The sequence below is a fragment of the Babylonia areolata genome, chromosome 4, assembly GCF_041734735.1.
Source record: "Babylonia areolata isolate BAREFJ2019XMU chromosome 4, ASM4173473v1, whole genome shotgun sequence".
Lineage (NCBI taxonomy): Eukaryota > Metazoa > Mollusca > Gastropoda > Neogastropoda > Buccinidae > Babylonia > Babylonia areolata.
Genome location: NC_134879.1, coordinates 38,830,461 through 38,856,926, shown reverse-complemented (window position 1 = coordinate 38,856,926; position 26,466 = coordinate 38,830,461). Strand labels below are relative to the sequence as shown.

General features: G+C 45.5%; 1 protein-coding gene across 1 annotated transcript in view; it reads left to right on the top strand.

The window, feature by feature from the left end:
- LOC143281457 (uncharacterized) overlaps positions 1 to 26,466 on the top strand; it is a 51,139-nt gene that overhangs the window by 9,404 nt on the left and 15,269 nt on the right. Inside the window, exon 2 of the mRNA XM_076586669.1 lies at positions 12,736 to 12,814. Within this exon, the coding sequence (XP_076442784.1) occupies positions 12,755 to 12,814 (60 nt within the window). The 5' untranslated portion in view covers positions 12,736 to 12,754. The remainder of the gene's footprint in view (positions 1 to 12,735; positions 12,815 to 26,466) is intronic.

Here is a 26,466-nt window from a genome sequence, read left to right as displayed (position 1 = left end):
ATTGATTAAGGGTCCCAGGACACAATTGAAAGCTCTAGGAATATGACCTGATTCCTGATGGAGGTTTCTCATTTTCAGAGTGGCAAGAAGATGCTTTTAAACTGAACTAGAAATTTGGTGTGAACAGAGTGCGAGGCAGCTGGCTTTGGTTTCCAAAATCAGCCTGAACTGATGCTGATGTGTGGTCAGCTGGCGGAAAGAACATAAATCCTGGGAGGAAACAGACGGGAGACTGAGGAGGAGGAAACGGAAGAACAAAGAGGAATGCCTAGTACTTCCTTTAATCTGTGAGCAGTTCCGTGCAGAAGAAACCATTACGCAGGCGCCGATATATAGATTATAGATATATTTTTAGTTGTGTGAAAGTTTTGAATTTGCTGTTTATGGCTATGGCGAGCGGCCTGATAATTTCTCATTATTACGGATAGGTTGTTTTTTTTTTAGCTTTGTCAGAACCCAAAGGTGCATGTTTCACATGCACCGTGCAGCCCTGACAGTCAGCTCATCTGTACAAAACACAACTCACTGAAGTGGTCGCCAGTGCCTTAAGCATCTTTCCTGTCAACAGACAGTGCAAAAAGCAGTGTCCTCAGCATCCTTACTGTCAACAGACAGTGCAGAAACCAGTGCCCTCAGCATCTTTCCTGTCAACAGACAGTGCAGAAACCATTGCCGTCAGCATCTTTCCGGCCAACACAGTGCAGAAAGCAGTGCCCTCAGCATCTTTCTTGTCGACAGACAGTGCAGAAAGCAGTGCCCTCAGCATCTTTCCTGTCAACAGACAGTGCAGAAACCAGTGTCCTCAGCATTTTTCCTGTCAACAGACAGTGCAGAAACCAGTGCCCTTAGCATCTTTCCTGTCAACAGACAGTGCAGAAACCAGTGCCCTTAGCATCTTTCTTGTCGACAGACAGTGCAGAAACCAGTGCCCTCAGCATCTTTCCTGTCAACAGACAGTGCAGAAACCAGTGTCCTCAGCATTTTTCCTGTCAACAGACAGTGCAGAAACCAGTGCCCTTAGCATCTTTCCTGTCAACAGACAGTGCAGAAACCAGTGCCCTTAGCATCTTTCCTGTCAACAGACAGTGCAGAAACCAGTGCCCTCAGCATCTTTCCTGTCAACAGACAGTGCAGAAACCAGTGCCCTCAGCATCTTTCCTGTCAACAGACAGTGCAGAAACCAGTGCTGAGACTGCAGAAACCAGTGCCCTCAGCATCTTTCTTGCCGACAGACAATGCAGAAACCAGTGTCCTCAGCATCTTTCCTGTCAACAGGCAGTGCAGAAACCAGTGCTGAGACTGCAGAAACCAGTGCCCTCAGCATCTTTCCGGCCGACAGACAGTGCAGAAACCAGTGCCCTCAGCATCTTTCCGGCCAACAGACAGTGCAGAAACCAGTGCCCTCAGCATCTTTCCTGTCAACAGACAGTCCAGAAACCAGTGCAGAAACCAGTGCCCTCAGCATCTTTCCGGCCGACAGACAGTGCAGAAACCAGTGCCCTCAGCATCTTTCCGGCCAACAGACAGTCCAGAAACCAGTGCAGAAACCAGTGTCCTCAGCATCTTTCCTGTCAACAGACAGTCCAGAAACCAGTGCAGAAACCAGTGCCCTCAGCATCTTTCCGGCCAACAGACAGTGCAGAAACCAGTGCAGAAACCAGTGCCCTCAGCATCTTTCCGGCCAACAGACAACGAAAAGACCGTCGGGCAGTTCAGTGTTCCGGCCTTGTCCTGACAATGCTAAGGCCAGCCATTCAGACATCGTTACCGCCTTTCTACACCTCCTGTTAGCAGCCCTTGGTTCCCAATTATCCCCCCTTGCCCTGCTCATCCCGCTGTCATTAGTCTCTTAGTGCTGCTGCTGCAGTCCCGGACAGTGTGTGTGTCCTCTAACAGGCACGTGGCGTCCGGCGCAGCTGCACACGTAACTGACTGATGGAAGTCACTTCATTAGTCGGCAGTCGTTACAGTCCTGCCCGATTTAGATGAAGAAGAGGGGAGGGGAAGAGAGGAGTGAGGGGGAGAAAGAGAAGAGGAAGAAGGGGGAGGTAGTGAGGAGGGGGGGGGAGAAAGAGAAGAGGAAGAAGGGGGAAGAAGAGAGGAGGGAGGGGGAGAAAGAGAAGAGGAAGAAGGGGGAAGAAGAGAGGAGGGAGGGGGAGAAAGAGAAGAGGAAGAAGGGAGAGGAAGAGAGGAGGGAGGGGGAGAAAGAGAAGAGGAAGAAGGGGGAAGAAGGGTGGAGGGAGGGGAGAAAGAGAAGAGGAAGAAGGGGGAGGAAGAGAGGAGGGAGGGGGAGAAGGAGAAGAAGAGGGGGTGGAGAGAGGGTTGAGGAGGACAAAATGAGGAAGAGAAAGAGAAAATGAAGAAGGGGGGGGGGGGAGGAGGAGAAAAAGAAGGGGGGGGGGAGAGGAGGAAGGAGGGGCAGGGGGGGAGAAAGAAAGGAGGGAGGGGGACAAAATGAGGAGAAAGTGAAGATGAAGAAGTGGGACGAGGAAGAGAGGAGGAAGGAGGAGACAGAGAAGATGAAGAAGGGGGTGGAGGAAGAGAGGAGGAAGGAGGAGATAGAGAAGATGAGGAAGGGAGGCGAGGAAGAGAGGAGGAAGGGGGAGATAGAGAAGATGAGGAAGGGGGGTGAGGAAGAGAGCAGGAAGGAGGAGACAGAGAAGATGAGGAAGGGGGGTGAGGAAGAGAGGAGGAAGGGGGAGACAGAGAAGAGGAGGAAGGAGGAGATAGAGAAGATGAGGAAGGGGGGTGAGGAAGAGAGGAGGAAGGAGGAGATAGAGAAGATGAGGAAGGGGGGTGAGGAAGAGAGGAGGAAGGAGGAGATAGAGAAGAGGAGGAAGGGGGTGGAAGAGAGGAGGAAGGGGGAGATAGAGAAGATGAAGAGGGGGGGGAAGAGAGGAGGAAGGAGGAGATAGAGAAGATGAGGAAGGGGGTGGAAGAGAGGAGGAAGGGGGAGATAGAGAAGATGAGGAAGGGGGGTGAGGAAGAGAGGAGGAAGGAGGAGATAGAGAAGATGAGGAAGGGGGTGGAAGAGAGGAGGAAGGGGGAGACAGAGAAGATGAGGAAGGGGGGTGAGGAAGAGAGGAGGAAGGAGGAGATAGAGAAGATGAAGAAGGGGGTGAAGAGAGGAGGAAGGAGGAGACAGAGAAGATGAAGAAGGGGGTGGAAGAAGAAAGGAGGAGATAGAGAAGATGAAGAAGGGGGTGGAGGAAGAGAGGAGGAAGGAGGAGAAAGAGAAGATGAGGAAGGGGGGCGAGGAAGAGAGGAGGAAGGAGGAGATAGAGAAGATGAAGAAGGGGGAGGAAGAGAGGAGGAAGGGGGAGATAGAGAAGATGAAGGGGGGGGGGAAGAGAGGAGGAAGGGGGACAAAATGAGGAGGAGAAAGAGAAGAGGGAGAAGAATGGCGAGGGAGACAAGTCGGATTCCTTTGGTTTGTGATCCAGCCATCGTTGCACGGTGATGGCGTGTCCGTTCGTCCCCCTACCCCCACCCTCACAACCAGGAATGTTGTCCACAGATCAACGTTGGTTTCCCTGTTCTCCTCCCTTTAACGTCAATGTGTCCCCTCGCTGAACACCCTGTTTGTATTGAAAACTTACAGAGCCCTGTTTCCGAGGGGGAGTCGGGGAGGGGTGGGGGGTGAGCTCTTACTTGTGCTGCATTTCTGCAAAGAACCAGTGATCTGTGTCTTTATTTACCAACCTACCTACATACTTAACTGCCTATCTGTCTATCTATCTATTTTTGCAAGTGTTTCATTCAGTTTATTCACATGATGATCGGTCAAACAGCAGATAACCATACAGCCCTACGCTTTCTGTGTGTTTGCCCATGTGTCTGTCCGCGTGTCTGTCTGTCTGCCAGTATAACTGTGTGCATCGTTCTCTCTCACTGTCTTTGTCTGTCTGTCTGTCTGTCTCTGTGTCCGTCTCTTTCTGTCTGCTTCCCTCTTTCTTTCTCTCTTTCTCCCTCCTGTCGGGGAGTAAACTGCACGATTTGTGTGTGCTTCCTTCTGATTGGTCGGACCGGAGAGTCGGAAGTTGGGATCAGGGTCAACGGTTCTGCTTCACTTTTTGGTATGAGAGAGAGAGACGCGAGCATGAAATTTGTAGAGAGAATGCTGCAGGATGAAAGTAGGATGAATGTATTTGGAATTTGAAGTGCCAGGCTGTTGAGCTCCAGCGACCCTCCAGTGTGTTCTTTTGTTTAGCTGGCTCCCTCCTTAGGATCCAAAATGTAAGTTTTGGTTCTTCGTCTGAGCTCGTCTCTCATTGTTATGTCTAGATCTAGAGTGATGTGAATTCTTTTTTTAAAGTAGGTTAGGATTTGAACTGAATGAGAGAGAGTGTGTTAGGCTGGCGGTAAGAATGTGCTCGTGATTATATTTGTTGTGGGAAGAGGGGTTCATCATTTCTAAATTTCCGGAAGAATAAAGGAATAAATGTGCAAGAAAGCGAGATAAAAATGATTTCGTTATTGTCCTTGGTCGGAATTGGTAGCGGAAGGTGTGATCCTCGGTATTTGTTACATTTTTTATATGTAACAGCAGTCTTATTCGTGACACCTCCATACCTCCGTCTTTCTCCTTCTCTGTCTGTCTGTCTTGTTTTTGTCTGTCATCTTTCTCCTTCTGTCTGCCTCCCTCCTTCTCTTTGTCCCTTTGTCCCCCTTTCACTCCCCCGTCCTATCTCTCTCCCTCCTCTACCCGTGCTTAGCATCCAGCAAGCTACAGTCTTCACCAGCAGTGACAAACATACTTAGAGTCGGCAGTGTTCAGCAGACTACCTGTTGAGGGATCCCTGTCCTCTGCAGACAGTCGCTGTGCTGACGGCAGCAGTGCCAGACACGGCCAGGCAGCAGGCTGGTCCTCCTTCAAAAATCGATGGCACAGACAATCAAAGTGTCGTTGTCCTCACGCTGACAACTACCGCTGTGTATCATACCAGGTGTGTGTGTGTCTGTTGTCAGATTGAGAAGAGAGATACCCACAGACTGAAGCACTGAAACCTGCAGACTGAAGTGACAGAACATGATTATAAGATCTTATGGACCTCACCATTTAAATCGGGAAATATCTGCAAACAGAGAGAGTGATGTCTTGATGAATCAGTAATGGTGGAAGAGTCGGAAAGAGAAATTCGTGTCTGTTGACATCGTGCTCAGTAGCTGCAATTTTTCGCTCTCTCTCTCTCTCTCTCTCTCTCTCTCTCTCTCTCTCTCTCGCCCGCCCTCTCTTTCTCTGCTTGTTATTGTGCCCAATAAAGATTTTGTCTTGTTTTGTCTCGTCTTGTCTTGCCTCTCTTTCTCTGTCAGACGTTGACACTGTTATGTTTGAAAAGTGACCAAATTTGTTTTTCCTCTTTTTTTGTTTGTTTCTGATATATAGTTTGATTTTAGAGTTGTTATGCTTACCTGATTTCTAATTCTTTTATACATTTTATCTATATACTTTTGGAACTAAACAGCAGAGGAAAACAAACACGAGAAATCCAATTTTCGGTTGACAAGGTTACAAAATAAACAAAACAACGCACACTTCAAACTAGAGAAAGAGACACTCGATTCTTCGACAGCCTTCAGAAGCGACAATGTTCCATCGGATCATGTTCCATACAGCTTTAATAACCACACGATACCACACACGTCCGCGGTCTGATCTTTTCAGGAAAACAAATCAATCCTAAAGAAAAACCACTGTTGATGTTGTTTTTTTCCCCGGGTTTATAAATGTGTTGGAGATTCCAATCGGAGCGAGAAAAACAGCTATGGATTGTAGGCACCCAGCCACCGTCCCTGGGGACAGAGTGTAAACTGGAATCTCCCGGAAAGGGGGGGGGGGGGGGGGGGGGGGGGGGGGGAGGGGAAGAGAGATAGGGGCGGGGTGTGGTTGGGATCCAAGCGGACGTGAGGACGCGGGCTGACAGAAGAAGTGAGTTTCGGGGATCGGAGGGTGGGAAGGAGGGAGGAGGCAGGAAAGCCGTTAGAGACCGCTGGGGATAGGGGTGGGGGGATGGGGGTGGGGCTGGGGCTGAACACACAATGTCAAGTCAGTGAAGACAGACGACGAGAAGAGGAAGAAGAAAGGGAGAAAAAGAATCAACAGAAAGAGTGAAACAGATGAAGGAATGGAAGAGGAGGAAGAAGAAAATCAGCAGGAGATGGAATAGACGATCGAGAAAAAAAGTTATCAGAAAAAAGAAACAGAAGAAAGGAGAGAACAGAGACAAAGGAGTAACAGCAGGGATGGAGTTTGAAATGGAGGATGGTGCAGGAGAAGAAGAAGGAAGAACGGGGGAAGAAGGGAAATAAGTTCGGAAAGTGGGAGAGAAGAGGCAAACGAAGGAGTGTGAAGAGGAGCAGAATAAAGGGATGAGAAGAAGTGAGGAAAAAGAAGTTCCAGGAAGTGAAGAAGAAGGAGGAAGCAGAAGCAAAAGGAAAAAAAAGTGTACTTTCGTTTCTTGCCAGGATGTCAAGCCCAGGAACAGCTCTGGGAACACACACACACACACACACACACACACACACACACAACCTCCCTCCCTCCCACACACACAGCCTCCTGCCCCCCCCCCCCCCCCCACACACACACACACAGCCTCCTTCCCCCCCCCTCCCCCCACACACAAACAGCCTCCCACATGTAAAACAACATCATGCTTCCGTTGCAAACATAAACGAAACAAGAAATTCGCGTGAAATTGCGAAATAGTTTTCTGAAGAACTTTCTTTTTTTTTTTTTAAGCGTACAATCCTTTTTTTTTTCTTCTTTTTTTAATATCACTAACATTTTGTAACGCAGAACTTCGCGGCAGTTGTTCTCAGATTTAGCAATTTCCCCCACACAAAGTGAGCAAATAGACGAACCGACGAACCCTCGGCATTGTGTTCAAAAGGTCTGCTGTCAGTGGCCGTGTTTTCCCGGTGCCATTCGCCCGCCGTAATGGTGTGGCGGGAAGTGAGAGGCGGCACTGGAAAAAGAAGCAGGGAAACACTAAAAGAAAGTTTTGCTAGAGAAAGACACGCAGAAAAGCGTTTCTCGTGAGCTTGAACAGCCATAGCTGTGTGGGAAGATTAGGGACAGGACGATGAAAAACAGGGAAAGGGGCTGTCGTTCGTGAGATGCTTGTTCGGCTCCAGCCACTCCTGAACGTTGTAAGGAGGGGGAGAGAGAGGGGGGGGGGGGGAGGAGAAAGAGAAGGGAGAAAAAAGCGTGAGAGAGAAAGAACAGAGAAGGGAGGGGGGGGAGAAAGAGAAGAGAGAAAAAAGGGTGAGAGAAGGGACAAAGAGAGAGGGGGGGGGGGGGGGGGCAGGATGAACTTCAGCGATAGAAAAAAAAAAGAGTGAAGAAGCCTTTTAGCAAAGTGCAGTCATTGAGGCCAGGAAAAGGACAAAAGGGAAAACAAGAAAAAGTAAACACGTGTGTTGTTCTTTTCGAATGGACTGAGATCAGGAAAAATCTCAGGGTCTCTGTCTTTTTTCCTTCTTTTTTTTTCTTCTTTTTTTCGGAGTGTGTTTGTTTTGTTTTCCTTCTTGGTTAAAATATCAGAATGTGGCGAAATGACAATAAATGGAGATGTCAAATGGAAAAAAAGACTCCACCAAAACACGGGGAACTGAGAAATGGCCAATTGGGAAACCTCAATTTAGGAGCACGGCACTCGGGCTGATTGTCGGCAGTGGCTGGGCGTCCTACATTCTGACCTGGCCATAAATAAGGCCGCCTGTGGGAGAGCGGGGCCGTCTCTGGAGGGTGGTATGACGGAGGTCTGTCAGTGATAGGTGTGGGTCTGTGGACCACTGGGGCTGGACTACACTCCTGGAATTCTTAAATGCTACATGGTACTGGTTTAGAGTGCTGCAGATGAATCAGAATGAATTGGCCACCCTTTGCTTGACAGAAGTAGCTTGGATTGGATGTTAATGGAAAACAGTGTTGGAATCCTTGGGGGGTGGCCTTGTGTCGGGTGGATGGAGGGTGTGTGTGTGTGTGTGTGTGTGTGTGTGTGTGTGTGTGATTCCCTCTACCCCACCCCACCATTTTAAATCGGGTGGTTAAGGAACGTGGGTAGGCACCCTGGTCTATGACACTGACTGACTGACTGACTGTCTGATTGACTGACCTCATTCCTATTCCGGGTTGCATGAGGCGATCTTGGCTGCGCTGAGTTTGCTTAGAGTTAAGAATGTGTATATGGAAGTTAGCGTGGAGTTAGGAACATTCTTAACGATAAGCAAACTTGTCGCTGTAAAGTTCGTTCATGCAAGCCACCCGTGGTCCATTATACAGTCTGACCGACTGACCTCAACCTGTACTTTTGATCTTTACAGAAAAGGGTGGGACTGGGTGGGGGGGGGGGGGGGGGGGGAGTGGTAACTTGCTGAGTTCTGACACTGACAGTGGTTGTCCACTGTTTGTAAATTCATCCTTGAATGTTATCGGGTGGTGGTTTAGAGCAGTACGGACCAATCGGAACAGATTGCCATACTTGGCTTGTCTTATGTTGCTTGAATATAGATGTAAAAGGAACACACTGTTGGGCTTCCCTAGTCGGAGAAATTTTATGTACAACAGGCTTTAAGTTTGTGTGATTACAACAAGGTGTTGATGATGTGAAGGAATTTCTGATTATTTTCAAGCAAACACTTAGACATGTTGATTTAAGAATGGTCGGGTACTATAAGTGATAGAGGCAGGCAGGCATGCTACATATCATTTATCGTATTTGAAAAAGAAAAATACATCACAAATGCTGATGACTGTTGTGTCAGTGTGGCTTTGTCGGAGGTCAGATTTGATGTACATTCCTTTAATAATAATGTTAACAGACACAAGGAAAAATGTTTTAAAATATTCTCGTTTTTGCCAGGGTGCATTGGAAATTGGACACGATTTATCGTTCGTTTTTTTCTGTGTACAGTGATTTAAGGACAAGATTTATTCAAAACTGTTTAAGTGTGTCTTCTGGTGCACTTCTTCGATATTTTCAAGAATCGAATTTTATTTTCCATGCGATCTAAAGGAGAAACCATCTGCTTAGACATAATGAAGTGAAATAAGGTCAGGTCCATGTACAGTATGACAAGGCGTGATGCTCTTCAAGTACTAATGCCCCCTCCCACGTCTATCTCCTAGTCCCCAGGTTTTGAATTGTGATCCTTGGCCAAAGTTCATTACAACAATGTATGTATATATATATATATATATATATATATAAGAGAGAGAGGAGAGAGAGAGAGACAGACAGACAAATAAAATAGAAATAACAATGCACAAACCTGTGAAGAACCTTCTCTGTTCCAGTGGTTTCGGTTATATTTGGATGTTCGGGGAAGTTGGTGATGAGAAACTGTTCATTCGCATATTTAAAGAACGCTTTCAGAATTGCTTTTGTCAGCGTTGGTATGCGCATGTGTCAGAAAGCAAGTGGTTTGAATTTCATTATTCGTTTTTAAAATGCCTTAGAATGTGAAAGGTACTTTGATCACACCAATAACAAATATTTCAAAACAATTTTTGCAAGTTTCAGAATGGGTGTTGATGAACAGCCACGCCCACCGCTTTTCCCCTGTTGGTCAAATGGTTTGCCCTTTTTGTTTTGCTGACTGTGAAAATGAATTCCATGTACTGTTTGACTGCCCAAACTACAGTGACCTTTGGTAGAAATACTACCAACTCGAACTTGACACGACGGCAGCAATTTGCAAGTATTTTGAATGGTGGACTCGACATTCAGCTGAAAAAATCACAGGCCAATATGCAATTAAACTATTAATTTTGTTCTTGTTCTCTGTCTGTCTGTCTCTCTCTCCCTCTCTCTCTCTCTCTCGCTCGCTCGCAGCACTCTGGTTGCTTTCCCTCTTCCTGTTTACCCGCTTCTTTCTCAATCTTTAGAAAAAACAACAACAGTGATACCTCTATAACTGCTGTGCATAATTACCATCGCGTTTGAGCGAACACACTCACATACATCCGCAGGTGCGCACGCTCCCACACACAAGCGCACCTCCCCCACCCCCTCAACCACCCCACCCCCAGACACACACACACACACACACACACACACACACACACACACACACACACACACACACACACACACACACAGAGTCAGGAGGAGTATTGATTGGGGATGGCTTAGTGAGGGAAGTTGTGAAGTGAGAGCAATGGAGTTAGCCCCGCTTTGCCACAGAGAACAATGGAAGATTTCCACTCGGATCTCTCCTTCACACAGTGCAATGCAACAGGCCACGATGGTTTATTTAGTTTACTTTTCCTTCCTTTTCTTTCTTTCTGTCTTTTTGTAATGATACTTGTTTTCTGGTTGTATTTTATTTCCGTTGTAGATTTTTTTTTCTCATTACGTTAGATGTCAGGATTCCTAATTGACAGGATCTGGAATCTTTTTGTGCGTGCGTGTGTGTGTACACCTGCGTGTGTAAAAAGTGTATAAAAATGCATTGTTTCATATATTTGATCCTTTCTTTCTTTCTTTGTTTTGTTCAAAGCTACTTCTTCAAGCCGATGTATTCTGTTTATCTGCCTCCTTATCTGTGTCTCCGTCCATGAATCAATCTGTTTCACTGTAGGCAATGTGTCGGGGATTCAGCAGTTATGACTGTGTGCTCATTGAGTTGGGGTCCGTATGTTTGTTCCTTTCTGTTTCTCTCTCTCTCTCTCACCTCCTTCTCTCTGTGCGGTCATCAGGCTTTACTGACGATGCCAGTGATAGAGTGAAAGGAAGAAGGAAACGTAGATTAGATCAGTGTCACGCCCAGAAACAGGTTCCTTATGAGGTCACTTTTCCCCCCCAAAATGTCATGAAAACTACCAACGGATTATTATGGGTTTGTTTGGGTTTTTTTCCCCCGTAAATTTATATACACTTTCCCCCCGCAAACTGATATACACCATATATTTATCCATATTTGTGTTATTTTGTTGATTCGGCTTCTGTTTTCCACATGAATTATGGGTATGTGGCCTGACTCATTAAAGTATCTGTCATCGCCATTGACTGAAAGGTAGGAGGACCAGAGACACAGAGTTTGACACGTACAAACAGACAATAACGGTGGTGGAAACACATGGATATACACTCGGACAGATGGAGACACTGACACAGACAAGGGAGGCATCTGTGTGGCTACGTGAGCCACTTTGTGGTGTTGACATGTAGTATGTACAGTCACGTCCAGACTGATGCTATGTGGTGTATGCCAAGTTAATGTCACGTGGTGTGTGCCATGTCAAAGTTAATGTCATGTGATGTGCGCCATGATGTCACAGTTATTTCATATGATGTGTGCAGTGATGTCATAGTTATTGTCATGTAATGTGCGCCGTGATGTCATGGTTAATGTCATGCGATGTGCGCCATGGTGTCATGGTTAATGTCTTGGAGTGTGCCGTGATGCCATGTGATGTGCGTCGTGGTGTCATGGTTAATGTCATGTTGTGTGTGTCGTGATGTCACGATTAATGTCATCTGGTGTGTCATGTCATGGTTAATGTCGTGTGTGTGTGTGTGTGCCATGTCATGGATAGTGTCATGTCGAATGTCATGACGTTGTGGTCACCGCCATGTAGGATGTCACGACGTCATTGTTATCGCCATGTAGAATGTCATGGTTATCGTCATGTAAAATGCCATGACATCATTGTTAGCGCCATGTAGAATGTCGTGACGTCGTGGTTAATGCCATGTGAAATGTCATGATGTCATGATCAACGCCATGTTGAATGTCATGATGTCATGATCAACGCCATGTGGAATGTCATGGTCAACGCCGTGTGGAATGCCATGATGTCGTGGTTAATTCCATGTGGATTGTCATGATGTGGTTAACTCACTCAGTACGGCCAGTCCTCTCTTCTCCTCTACACAGACCCCTCGGATGTCCAGTGGGTGTCTGAATGACCCAGCCTTTAGCTTCCGTCGTCAGGATTGTGGTATTCTTTGTCCACATTCACGTCTTCAGTATAAGAGCCTTCCCCTTGCAATATTTTGATGATGGTAATTGGGGTGAAACGCTGTTAACGTCGTCTCTTTCGCCGTTCGTATGGAAAGAGTTAATGCCATGTGGATTGTCATGATGTTGTTAATGCCATTTGGATTGCCATGATATGTGAAATGTCATGGTGTCGTGGTTAATGCCATGTGGAATGTCATGACGTCATAGTTAATATGTGGAATGTCATGATGCCATGGTCAACGCCATGTGGAATGTCATGATGTGGTTAATGCCATGTGGAATATCGTGATGTCGTGGTTAATGCCATGTGTAATGTCATGGCTAATGCTATGTGGAATGTCATGGTTAATGCTGTGTGCAGTGTGCAGACACCAGCATGTTTTCTTTGGATCTCTTTGTCACGATGTCACGGTTAATGCCACGTGGATTGTACTGACTTCAATGTTGATGCCCTGTGCTGTGTGGAGCGTGTCACCACAGTCACCACCATGTTCTCTCTGGACCTCTTTGTCATGATGTCATTGTTAATGTCATGTGGAATGTCATGATGTCATGGTTAATGCCATGTGGAATGTTATGTGGTTAACGCCATTGGAATGTCATGTTACGGTTATGTCATGTGGAATGTCATGATGTCATTGGTAATGCCATGTGGAATGTCATGATGTCATGGTTAACGCCATGTGGAATGTCCTGGTTGATGTCAGGTAGTGTGCCATGATGTCATGGTTAATGTCATGTGGAATGTCATGCTGTGTGCAGTGTCACCACACACACCGCCATGTTCTCTCTGGACCTCTTTGCCTCCACGGCCGTCACTGCCGCTCAGATGCTGGGAGAGGTCAGTGTGTGTGTGTGTGTCGGTTTCTGTGTCATTGCGTGTAGGACTCTCTCTCTCTCTCTCTCTCTCTCTCTCTCTCTCTCTCTCTCTCTCTCTCTCTCTCTCTCTCTCTCTCTCTCTGTCTGGCTGGCTTCATTTTTTCTTTCTCTCAGTCTCACTGTATCTGTCCCTCTGTGTTCATGTTCATATTTTTGTCTCGATCTCTTCCCTTGTTTCATTCCTTCTGTCTCGTCGATGCCTGCTGTGTTTGTCTGTCTGACTGACTGTGCGCCATCTCCCTCTCTCTCCTTTCCCCTCTCTCTTTTTATTTGAATATCGTTCTTATCAGTTCTTCTTTTTCTTCTTCTTCTTCTTCTCCTTCTTCTTCTTTCCGTTACACGACCAACATCGACTTGCCGATGACTCTGTCGTGGTTCATGCATGCTGGGTATTTTCGTGTCCCTATAACTCAACCGACACTGACATAGGTTACAGGATCTTTAACGTGCGTATTTCATCTTCTGCGTGCGTATACACACGAAGAGGGTTCAGGCACTAGCAGGTCTGCACATATGTTGACCTGGGAGATCGGGAAAATCTCCACCCTTTACCCACCAAGCGCCGTTACCGTGATTCGAACCCGGGACCCTCAGATTGAAAGTCCAACGCTTAAACCACTCGGCTATTGCGCACGTCACTTTCTCCATTTTTATTTGAAGATTTGTGGTTCGTGTTTGTGCGTGACAGTGGCACTGAGTGCATTCGTTCTGTATGCACGTGCGTGTGCGTATTTGTGCACAGTGTCATGGCGTCGGTTAATTTTGATCAATTTCTTCACGTGCTGCCATGACAAACATGTTAAGTGTTGTGTATCGTGTCGTGTTTACCGCTCAGCTGACTGTGAGGTCATTGAGAAGAGCAAACAAACGATTTCGGTTTGATTAAATGTTTTGTGCTCGTTCGTTTTCTCGTGAGGTTTTGAGGGTGGATATTGTTGCGGGTGGGTAATTTTGAGGGCTGGTAATGTGAAGGGTGGGTGGTGGGTAAAGTGGGTAGTGTTGAATGTGAGTAAAGTGTAGAGCTGCTGATATGACAGACGGGCGCTATAACGTTAATGGTTAAAGTGTTGGACTTTCAATCTGAGGATCCCAGGTTCGAAACGCGGTAACGGCGCCTGGTGGTATAGGGTGATTTTCCGATCTCCCAGGTTAACACCTGTACAGACCTGCTAGTGCCTGAACCTCTTTTGTGTGTATACGTACGTGGAAGATCAAAAATGCACGTTAACGATCCTGTAATCCATGTCAGCGTTCGGTGATTTATGGAAACAAGAACATACTCAGAATGCACACCCTCGAAAACGGAGTATGGCTGCCTACATGGCGGGGTAAATAAACAAAGCGGTCACACGTAAAATGTTAAATGTCTGAGCGTGTCTGCGTGCTTGACTAAAACCTGACTGAATGACTCTTAAGCGCCCAGATGGTAGCCGTCAGTCAGCTCTACCCAGGCTAATGTTGTGCAAGTGACCCCGTGTTTGTAAAGGACTTTGAGCTTGGTCTCCGACCGAGGACAGGCGCTGTATAAGTATCCATTGCATGAAAGACGTGTAAAACCGAGAACCAGCAATATTTAGGATGTAATATTCAGGTTGGGGAAACCGTGTGGATAGTAATATGGCTAAACTATAGAGTCAGTAATATTGAGAGTAGTATTTCTGGTATGAAATGTATAATTACGACTGCAGTTGATATTAAGTAACATCAAACGGAGATGAAGATTTAATGCGAGAAATAAACGTGTAAAATATAGATAAGGCAATGTTGACGGTTGGTGATTTTTGTGGCGAGTAATATGATAACGAGGGTGATAATACCACTTGGAAGTGGGTAGTTATGAGGATAAGCAATATTTTATATGGATAAATTCTGGTATACATAATGGTTAGACGAGCAGCATGGGCTGTGGTGAGGATAATTAATGTTGCGAGTAATTAATGTTCAAGGTAACCAATGTTGAGGGCTATTATTGTTCAGGGTAATTAATGTTGTAGGTAATTAATGTCGAGGGTCGGTAGTTATAAGGTCGAAAAACGAATTGGGTGAATAATGCCGAGCTTGGTGAGTAATATTTAGAGCCGGTAATATCGAGGATGAGTAAATATTGAGGGTAAAGTAATATTTTGACTGATTGATATTAAAGATAAGTAATAGAAAAAAAAGCATGTGCTGGAGAGGGTACTCATTGAGTGCAATGAGAGGTTGAAAGTCGAGGGACAGGAGGTTGAGACACTGAGATAATGAAGGAGGCAGGGGGTAAGGATGAAAATCATGCTGCCGGATGCCAAAAAACAACACCCACGAGTGGAATTGAAGCAGTTATTTGCTGCCAGATCACAGCCAGACAGCGTAAGATTGGGCAGAGCAAGTGAAGGCAAGGTAGGGTAAGGGGAGGTATTGTAGGGTAAGTAAAGGCAAGGTAGGCTAAGGGGAGGTAAGGTAGGGTAAGTGAAGGCAAGGTAGGGTAAGGGGAAGTAAGGTAGGGTAAGTGAAGGCAAGGTAGGGTAAGGGGAAGTAAGGTAGGGTAAGTAAAGGCAAGGTAGGGTAAGGGGAAGTAAGGTAGGGTAAGTAAAGGCAAGGTATGGTAAGGGGAGGTAAGGTAGGGTAAGTAAAGGTATGGTAAGGGGAGGTAAGGTAGGGTAAGTGAAGGCAAGGTAGGGTAAGGGGAAGTAAGGTAGGGTAAGTAAAGGCAAGGTAGGGTAAGGGGAAGTAAAGTAGGGTAAGTATAGGAAGGGTAAGGGGAGGTAAGGTAGGGTAAGGGCAGGTAAGGTAGGGTAAGGGAAGGTAAGGCCTGACAGGCAAGATCGGACATTCACACCTGTGCAAACATATGACTAGGTACAATAACAATAATGTCACGGGACCTCAGTTTATCGTCTTGTCCGAATGACCAGACGCTTTGTTTGATTTTCCAGTTAAACTTGGAAGAAAAGGCGAGAGCGGGTTTCGAACCCAGACCCTCACGTACGCTGTATTGGCAGATAAGCGTCTTTGCCCCATTGTGCCACCTTGCTCCAAAGAGTAGCACACAGAAAAAGAAAAAAAAGAGAAGTATGTAGAAGCAGTGCACTCTCCAACAGCCATTGAACACGTGATGTTCAATCACAGGAGCAGTCCGAGTCAGCTTGAGCTGAACAAAGATTCAAGAGTTGCAACGTGCTCTAAAAAATTGTGATTAGTGGTGAGGAAAGGGGAAGCTACTGAATAATATATGAAGCTAAAAGTGGAGGTGATTATGTTCCGTTTTGTTGATGTGTTCTTCAACAAATTATGCATTCATTCACAAATTTCATCATACCAGTCCGACTGTTTTTGAACATAGGAAATATGCCGGAAATTAGAAAAAGTAAGTTTCTGAGATAAAGGGAGAAAGTAAAATTTAGCGAGGGAAAAAGGAAGAAAAGGAAGGAAAAAATGGATATTCCATGGCCTGCATGCACCTGAGGCCACAAAGAGGAAAGAAAAAAAAGAACATTTCTTATATACGCTTAAGATATCATTTTATAAAAATCGAGCATGTACAGTGCTCAGTACTTTTAAGGTCACCGACCTGTACACATCTGGTTACACGTGTTGCGCGCGCGCGCGCGCGCACACACACACACACACACACACACACACACACACACACACACACACACACACACAGAATTCACCACTCCGATTTTTTCAAAAGATACATTTTATAAAGTTCATTGTCAGTCTCAGAGAAACGGCAACTTGACACAGACTGACAAAGCACAGACGAAAAACGCCTAATTATGAAACGGCGAAATGCCATGCGGCGAAACGGGAAGATGATTTCTCTTCAACGCCAGATGTACATAAAAGAGAAAATTGCTCCAGCCAGATTGTATTTTCCAGACCACCTCGGGCTGTAGGGGAAGTCGATTAGGGGACATATGTCTTGCGCTAAAAGCACATTATGTTTGGCCATATGATAATCAATGCAACGTTGGGGTGGGGTGGGGGGGAACTTTAATGACTTGCTGGCCTATATTTTGGTTTTGTTTTATATTCTCAGTGTCTCTGTCTCTGCTTGTCTGTTTCCCTGTCTGTCTGTCTGTCTGTCTCTCTCTGTTGTTCAGTGAATACTCAACGATTGATGATAGTTTTACATAATGTAATATGATGCAAAGCTGTCTGTATGGCACGAAGAAGAGCAAACTATGCATCGCATTCATTGATTGCGTGAAAGCTTTCGATACAGTTAACCGTGATAGCCTGTGGTGCAGTAATTAAAATATCATCGAAAATGATCCTCATACTGAATGGAATGTATAGCTCCTTCCTGTCTTGTGTTCGCTGGGGTCCCGTTGTATCAGAATTCTTTGACTGCCCGGTCGGAGTAAAACAAGGCTGTTTGTTATTTCCCTTGCTTTTTCCAATCTTGATGCCGGAAGTTGCTGATGAGGTTATGAAAATGGAAAACACGGTTTTCTGTTCATATCTGGTTTACAATAAATGTTTCCCTCGCTGTTTGCAGATGAAATTGTTGTTTAGCTTGCTCGAGGTTTAGTTAAAACTCTCTCTCTCTCTCTCTCTCTCTCTCTCTCTCTCTCTATATATATATATATATATTATATATATATATATGTGTGTGTGTGTGTGTGTGTGTGTATGCATACGTGCGTGCAACGCGTGTAACCAGATGTATATAGGTCGGTGACCTTAAAAGTACTGAGTTCTGTGTTGTTTATTTCCGTTAATTCTGTGTTGTTGTTTTTCTTCTTTTTTTTCTTTTAATTTATAGATAATCCTATGGGATGTCGGGGCAGGGAGAGCTGTGTCTGTGTGTAGTTTTCGTTTTCAATGTACCTTTTTTCTTTTTTTTTTTATATACCCCCGGGCTAAATGAAAAAGGACATGCATTTTGTTTATCTCATTACCATGGTTGATAAAAATTCGTTTCGTTTCCTCTTTCTGTCTGTCTCTCTCTGTCTCTGCATCTGTATGCCTGTCAGTCTCTGTCTGTCTTCCTCTCTCTCTCTTTCTCTCCCTCCCTCCTTCCCTCCGCCCCCCCCCCCCTCTCTCTCTCTCTCTCTCCAGTTTCTCTCCTCCTCCTTTCCTCCTCATTTCCCTCTGCCCCCCCCCCCACCACAAACCCCACATCCAGCCCTTCACTAGTTTTACCCACAAAGCATCCCAGTCAAACTGTTCCTCCTCAAGCCCATGTTGAATCGCTCCTCACTTCCAGAGAGAGGATTACAGGCACATTTTGTGAGAGATAAGGACCACACAGCAGTGTGCCCTCCACCTCACTGACAGGTCTGTGAGGGGTGTGTTGAAAAGACAGTGTAAACACCGCAGGGTGAGGGTTCCTCTCGAGTCTGCTTGACACGGGATTATATAGCACGTATGTTAACGATTCTTATTCTTTTGTTTATGGAACCAACCGAACGTAATAGGGGCTGCTTGACACGGGATTATGGCACGTATGATAATGACTCTTATTCTTTTGTTTACAGAAGCAGCCGATCGTGCTCGGGCTGCTTGAAAACATTCAGCAACACACCGAAAACCACAACTGCTCAAGCCATGACTCATAAAACGTTTGGTTTTTGTTGTTGTTTTTTTTTAACAATATATTTCAAAAACGGTAAGCAAAAACAATGCACTGTTACCGTTGCTGTCCGGCATGTAACCCCAGGGTAGGTCTCAGAATTTGACTGTCCTGCTGAAGGGACCTGACAAAGACTATGCATTATTCTCTGGTCACTTGAAAGATAGTTCTGTCAACCAGCACACACACACACACACACACACACACACACACACACACACACGAACACACACACATACAAACACACACACATACAAACATACACAAACACATACTGAGAAGAAGAACAGACAGACAGACACTGTTTTAGAGTTTGCAGTAAACAGAATAAATGCGGAGGGACAAATAAAGCATGAAATGGCATCACGAAATGGCATACAAAATACAGGCCAAAAATAAAAAGATCGATATACAAAAAAATAAACAAAACAAAAGACAAATAAACAAAAATCTAGAACATTCCTAAGACAGAGCAGAGATTCTATTTATGAAGGAAGAACAATCTGAGACAGCGATGTCCAAAATAGCTTGTGTATGTTTCAGTTCATCGACTGGTTTTGCCTACTGTGACCTGTCTGACCTCGTTAAGATTCACAGTGCACCCCGCCCCTGTCCGCTTTCATGTTTAGTTAACTGCGTAGAGACACTGGGTAAACGATTTATAAGTGTACCATCTTCTTCTTCTTCTTCTCCTCCTCCTCCTCCTCCTCCTTCCTGTTCTTGTTCTTCTTCCTCTTCCTCCCCCTGCTCCCCCCTCCTCCTCCTTCTTCGCATTAGTAGTAGCAGTAGTAGTAGTAATAGTAGTGGTATTGTTTATTATATTATTATCATTATCATTATCTTCATCATTGTCATCATCATCATTACTGTTATTGTTATCACTATCATTATTACTATTGATGACATCGACAAGTAACTGGCCTTCAAAGTTTCATTCTGGGAGCGGGCCACATTATTACCATACGAAGCGAAGCAGGATCCAACGTTTGGAGGAAAAGCTGGTGCCGTCAGCGACAGGCCTGGATGCGTGGTGCCGTGGCGATGACAGTGACCCTCAGAGCAGGAAAAGGGGACAGGGAATGGGGTAGGGGGTGAGCGGGGGGTTTGGGGGGGACGAGGGGGGCGAGGAGCAGTGGTGGTCATGTGGACTGGACAGTGATGACATGGTGTCTTGTCCACCACTGGTTCGATCGTTTAAATGTGTATGTGAATGTCATGTCCTTATTTCTACATCTCTTTGTTACTTTGTGGATGCTTTGATTCATTTTCATTTTCCATTTGCCCTGAGGGCTAGGTGAAAAAAAAAGCAGCACATGCATGCTTATTCCACGTCCCTCAATAAAAAAAACTTCGTTCGTTCGTTCGTCCCTCATTAAAGGGGAGTTTATCAGCACCCCTGCACGGTGGGACATTAGAACTTGCATTGAAACCGGACCCGTCCCGCCTCTTACACACACGCTTCCAATATTATGTTTTTTCTTTCTCCAATCACTGACACTCACCCTCTCCATTTTACATTTTGCACTCTATCTTTTCCACATTCTGATCTCTCTCTCTCTCTCTCTCTCTCTCTCTCTCTCTCTCTGTGTGTGTGTGTGTGTGTGTGTGTCCTCTCTCTCTTCCTTTCTTAGTCCCCTCCCCCTTCCCCCCCTCCCCTCCACCTCAACCGCCCCCCTTTTCATTCGAATATACAGAAATGTTGGTTTCTAATTAATAATGACAGTCATCATTATGATAGAAATGATAATAATCCAAATAATAATAATAATATCATTTATTTTCAGTCTAATATCATCATCTTAGATGAGCAGACTATAACTAAATAAACGAACGAACGGACCCGTGTGCTTCTTTGACATTTGGAATTAATGCCCATGTGTCCCCAACACCATAATGTTCAGAGCGATAAAGTTAACGTGACCATAAAAGCTGATGGAGTTGATAAAGACCACCTGAAGAGCATTATTCCCAAAATATTGTTCCCAAAGCTGCACAAAATTTTGAGGTCACATACAGCTGTTTCCATGCAAACCTACCACGCGGTATGTTGTTTTTGTTTCTTTGTTTACGCGTACCCAGATTCAAAGACTCCACTGTCGGCCGCCGTTCTTTCTCTGTCTCTGGACCTTGCTTTTTGGAATGAACTTCCTCTTTCGCTTCGTCAGGTCTCCGCACTCAGCTCTTTCAAGTCTGGCCTTAAAACCCACCTTTTTTTCCAAGATAGCCTCCTTCCCCGGTCTCTTCTTTTATTTTCTCCGGTTCAGAGTTATGCATGCGCACGAGTGACTGGTGTGAAAGCGCCTTAATTTGTTTCTATACAAGAATCAGCGCTAAATGAATACTATTAATATCATATTATCATTATTATTATTATTGTTGTTGATGATGATCATGATGATGATGATATCATTTGTTGTTTTTTTTTTAACACACGCAGAGATTTGTTATACAGACATGAAGTTTGCCTGTGGGTGGGATTCCCGACATTGCTGTTTTGTAATAAGCAATTCATCACGAATGTGCCGTCCATTCAGCAAAGAATTAAAACAGAAAACATTACAACAATAAAAGTAGTACATCGGTTAAGGATTCAAACCGAATGTAAAAGACATGTTTTTTTGTGTGTTTTTTTGTTTCATTTCCTAACTGAATGGATCTCTCTCTGTCTGTCTGTCTGTCTCTGTCTCTCTCTCTCTCCATCTCTCACAAACACACTATCTCCCTCTCTCACACACTCTTTCCCTCTATCTCTCTCTCTCACTCCGTCAGTCACTACATAGTCTGTAAATGAACTGCTAAATTACCCACTTCCCCTTCCCCGATGTGTATGTATGCCTTTGGCCGAAACACATTAAACCATCTCAGTCTGAATCTCTCACTCCGTCTCTCCCTCTCTCAATATCTCTTGCTCTCTCTCTCTCTTTCTGTGTGTGTGTGTGTGTGTGTCTGTCTCTGTCTCTGTCACTTTTACAAGGCGTGGACGTTCACTCCCTCAGTCACACAGAGGAGTGTAAGGGAAGAAATATGGATACTGCCGTCTCACTCATATATTTCATGGCACACACACACACACACACACAGAGAGAGAGAGAGAGCGCAAACTGATCACATAGGCGAACAGAAAATAAGCGAATCGGGGGTGACCAATCAGGTAAAAGGCGGATCAGGAATAGGCGAATCGGGAATAGGCAAAACGGGACGACACCGCTCCAATGCCAGCAACGCCAGTGGGTGAAGTGGGACGGAATGGCAGGGGCGAGGAGGACGGGGAGTGTGTGTGAGATGTATACGCCTTCCCAGGTCCACGTGGGTGACACTGTGCCCCTCTTGTGTTAATTCGCTTGCAGAAGGGAAGATAACCACGTCAAAGTTGGACAACTCCGTGTCAGAGTTGGGCGGGTATGAAGCACGATAACATTCACCTTTTAACCAGTCACGACAGAATCATTAGCATATTGATTGAATAGAGAAAGAAAAGGGGAGGAATAACATTATAAAGAAAGCAAATTTGAAATAAGCAAAATATGTTTGAACCTTGGTCAGGACATTACCATATACCAGACTCACACACTTGCAAAGAAAAACAACAACAAACAAACAGGCAATGAGCAGGAAAGACAGGTGAATACAAAAAGACAACCCTGTGTGAACCTCTGATAGATCACGACTGTTCCATTTTATAGTAATCGTTCGGAACTATTCCATTTTATATTAATCGTTTGCATTTAATCGTTTGGAACTATTCCATTTTATATTAATCGTTTGCATTTTATGTCACTTTTATACTTAATTCTATTTGCTTACCGACTTACCAGTTAATCTTATTTCATTTCATTGTTTAATGTTATGTCTTCAACATTAATTTGATGACTCACAAGGCCTGACGATTGCGTTGGGTCTGTTCATAAGTCCGTTGTCTCTTCTCCCACTCCCCCTCTCTTTTTACATCAAAGCAGAAGTGGAGGAGCGTATATTGTTCAGACTGCACGCATTGACATCTTCTTGGAACTGGAATTGACGGTTCACTGAAACTTAACCAAGACCAGGGCCGGAACACACACACACACACACACACACACACACACACACACAGAGCAAGGGGCAAGATAAAAATGAGGATTCAGATAGGGAGGAGAGGGAGTGGATATTTTATTTCAGGTTGTGTGGCTGGTGTGAACGTTACATCTATGATGACCTCGCGTGGGCAGCCAAGACTTCCAGAACCAGTGAAGTCCTTTGAAAATACCAGTGATTGATGGGGTTTGGCTTTCCTCTCTTCGTATTATCATTCCAGTAACTGATGACTCTCTGTCTCTGTCTTTTTGTCTGTCTGTCTGTCTGTCTGTCTGTCTCTCTCTCTCTCTCTCTCTCTCTCTCTCTCTCCATTCCTCTCTCATTCCGTCGTTCTGTGGCATGCCTTTGCCCTGTCCTGTCTTGCCATTATTGATATTTCCGTCGCTAATTCCTTTATAAACAGACAGTTTCTGTCGCAAATTCCCTTTATAAACAGTTTATCAAGGAATTAGCGACAGAAATATTAATAATGAATGACATGGCGTCATCTTTCCCTCTTATGCATTGGAATCGTTGATTCTTTCCTCCTAGCTGACGACATTGTTTGGACTCAAAGGTCCACAAACACGTAAAATGTGCAGTCGTATTGTTTTTGTCAAACATTGACATGACAGAAACTGAGTATTTCGGAAGAGCGAACACATATGGTTTCGTGATGGTGTTGCTATGCCTGTAGTTGATGTTTGTGAATGGTTAGGAATGTGATTTAGTTGGGGGGTTTTCATGAATAACTAGTTGGGAAGATTATTTTCTGCACTTTCCTTTTTAAGACCCTGGCCATGCACTGATTTACCTGAGGGGCACTTGTCAATATAGCGTTCAGCTCAGCTGTGCTACTTTCTCCACACCTTTTGGTTTTATTTATCTATCTATCTATTTATTTATTATCTCTCTCTCTCTCTCTCTCTCTCTCTCTCTCTGTGTGTGTGTGTGTGTGTGTGTGTGTGTGTGTGTGCTACCAGCAATAAGCTTGCACGAGGAACCAAAATTGCTTTGGTGTGCATTTTGAAAAAAGGTCACGTTTGTTCACTAACAGTTATGTTCCTTGGCTCGTTTTATTGTTTGACTCTAAATTGCAACTGACAATTTTATGGCTATGCATTGTGGAGATTACGATGATACTTTTTTGTTGTGGAAAAAAAAACAACCCACAACAACAACCCCGTTTTGTTTGCTTTCAGTATTTCAGTATCTGGATATGCGAAAATAAACTGATCTTGCATAATGGTATAACAGTTCGCTATCCAGTACATGTAGGTTGTTATAATATTCGTTGTTTGTTTCTTCACACAGCAGCAAATGATTTGAAATCCTTTCTGATGACTTTGACACGGGCACTTGAAACACGCGACCAGATGATGTAGAACAAGCTAGCAGACAAGCTAGCAGATTTTGCTGGGTCAGTGAACTGATCTGTAGGCTACGTGATGAGCACACAGTCGAGTTAAATGGGGTTCAGTTTGGTTTACACTTTCCGCATCTGACTAATATGCATGCGAGCTCATGAAACCAAAACACTGTTTGCGTCTCGCCCTCCTTGCCCTCTCTAGCCCCCCCTCCCCCCAGGACCCCCCTTCCCCCCAAAAAAAACACTTTCCCCCACCCCACCCCCCCCTCTCTCTCCTCCCCCCCCCTCTCTCCCTCTCTCTGTCTACCTGTCCTTCTCTCTGTGTGTTTCTGTCTGTCTCTCTATCTCTCCATACACACGTACGTACACGCACGCGCGCGCGCGCGCACACACACACACACACGTGCTCATTGATAAATGCAACAATATCATTTCTTTCCTTGGGAAAAACGAAGTGGAAGAGGTGAGGGTTCCACTCTGTGAGGCAGACAAGGGGGACTGTGAGGGGAGGTCACTGTGTCACTGACCACTGGTCAACGACCCCGACACACTGGGGAGAGGGGGCATCACTCTGGAGTGCCTGTTACACACAGTTGACGCCCTTGGTTATGGGTGGAGCCTGTGACGCGTTATTGATTCACTGCTGTTGTGTCCCCTCCAGTGCCCCCTTTTTCCTTCAGACCACCTCCACCACACACACACACACACACACACATGTGGACACACACACACACACACACACACACACACACACACACACACACACAAGAGAGAGAGAGAGAGAGAAACACACATACAATCATTTTCTAAGACACATATACAGTTTCACTTTCTCAAGGAGGCGTCACTGCGTTCGGACAAATCCATACACGCTACACCACATCTGTTGAGCAGATGCCTGACCAGCAGCATAACCCAACGCGCTTAGTCAGGCCTTGAGTGCATGCTTACATATTTGTGTACCTATGAAAGTGGATTTCATTTTACGTAATTTCGCCAGAGGACAACACTCTCGTTGCCATGGGTTCTTTTTCAGTGCGCCAAGTGCGTCCTGCACACGGGACCTCGGTTTATCGTCTCATCCGAAAGACTAGACGCTCAGTTTGATTTTCCAGTCAAACTTAGGAGAAAGGGCGAGAGCGGGATTCGAACCCACACCCTCACGGACTCTCTGTATTGGCAGCTGAGCGTCTTAACCATTCTGCCACCTTCCACATATACACTCAAACACACACACACACACACACACCCACACTCTCTCTCTCTCTCTCACACACACACACACAGGTGCTCGCACACACACACACACACACACACACACACACACACACACACACACACACACACAAGTGACGAGGAAGGAGACAAGGAGGAAGAAGAACAAAAGCAACCCCAGCTCGTGAGGCCATTCATGCCTGGCATTGAGGATAATCTCATTTTGAGATGCCCTGCTTCCCCGTCAAGCCGTGTCACCATGATAGCGCCAATCATTGATGCAAATTGTTGCCCCCCTCCCGCCCCCCATCCCCTTGGGCAATCCGAACCGGATTAATAATTTATACAGGGTTAGAAATGCACTCTCCCTCTGTCTGTCTGTTTCTGTGTGTGTGTGTGTGTGTGTGTCTGTCTTTCGGTCTCTGTCTCCGTCTCCGTCTCTGTCTGTCTCTGTCTTTGTCTCTCTCTCTCTCTCTCTCTCTCTCTCTCTGTGTGTTTCTCGGTCTCTATCTCTCTGTCTTTGTCTCTGCCTGTCTCTCGGTCTCTCTCTCTCTCTCTCTCTCTCGGTCTCTCGTTCTGTGTGTGTGTGTGTGTGTGTGTGTGTGTGTGTGTGTGTGTGTCTGTTTCTCGGTCCCTGTCTCTCTTTCCCTCTGTCTGTCTGTCTGTCTCTCTCCCTCTCTCTCCCCCTCTCTCTGCGTCTCTCTTCTTGTCTGTCTTCCCTCTTGCTTTATCTGTGCCCTTTCTCAGTCACGTTCTAATACACACACACATACACACACACACACACACACACACACACACACACACACACACTGCCACGTACAAACACACACATACGCGCACGCATACACACACACACACACACACACACACACACACACACACACACACACACAGAGCTGTTGTCTAATTTTTTTTTAAAAGCTAGATTATCAGTCAGCGTGGCCATCAGACGGAGGGACATGTAGGGAGGCAGTGTCAGTGTCATTGCTGCACGTTGTCAGGTCCACAGATGGCAGGACGATAGTGTCAGTGCTGCCAGGAACTGAACCTCGTTTTTCTCCACTTCTGACTTGGGTAGTCTGCCATCCCAAACAAATTTCCACTCCGTGATAGAAAGAATCAGTGTGCTTTGTATGTCTGTCTGTCCCTGTTTTTGTCACTGTTTGTTTGTATGTTTGTCCTTTCTTTCTCTGCCTGTCTGTCTGTCTCTTTCTCTCTCTCTCTATCACACACACGCACGCACACACACACACACACACACACACACACACACACACACACACACACACACACACACACATACACACACACACACATACAGAGTCACACACACTGTCACACACACGCACACACGCACACACACACTCTCTCTCTCTCTCTCTCTCTCTCACACACACACACACACACACAC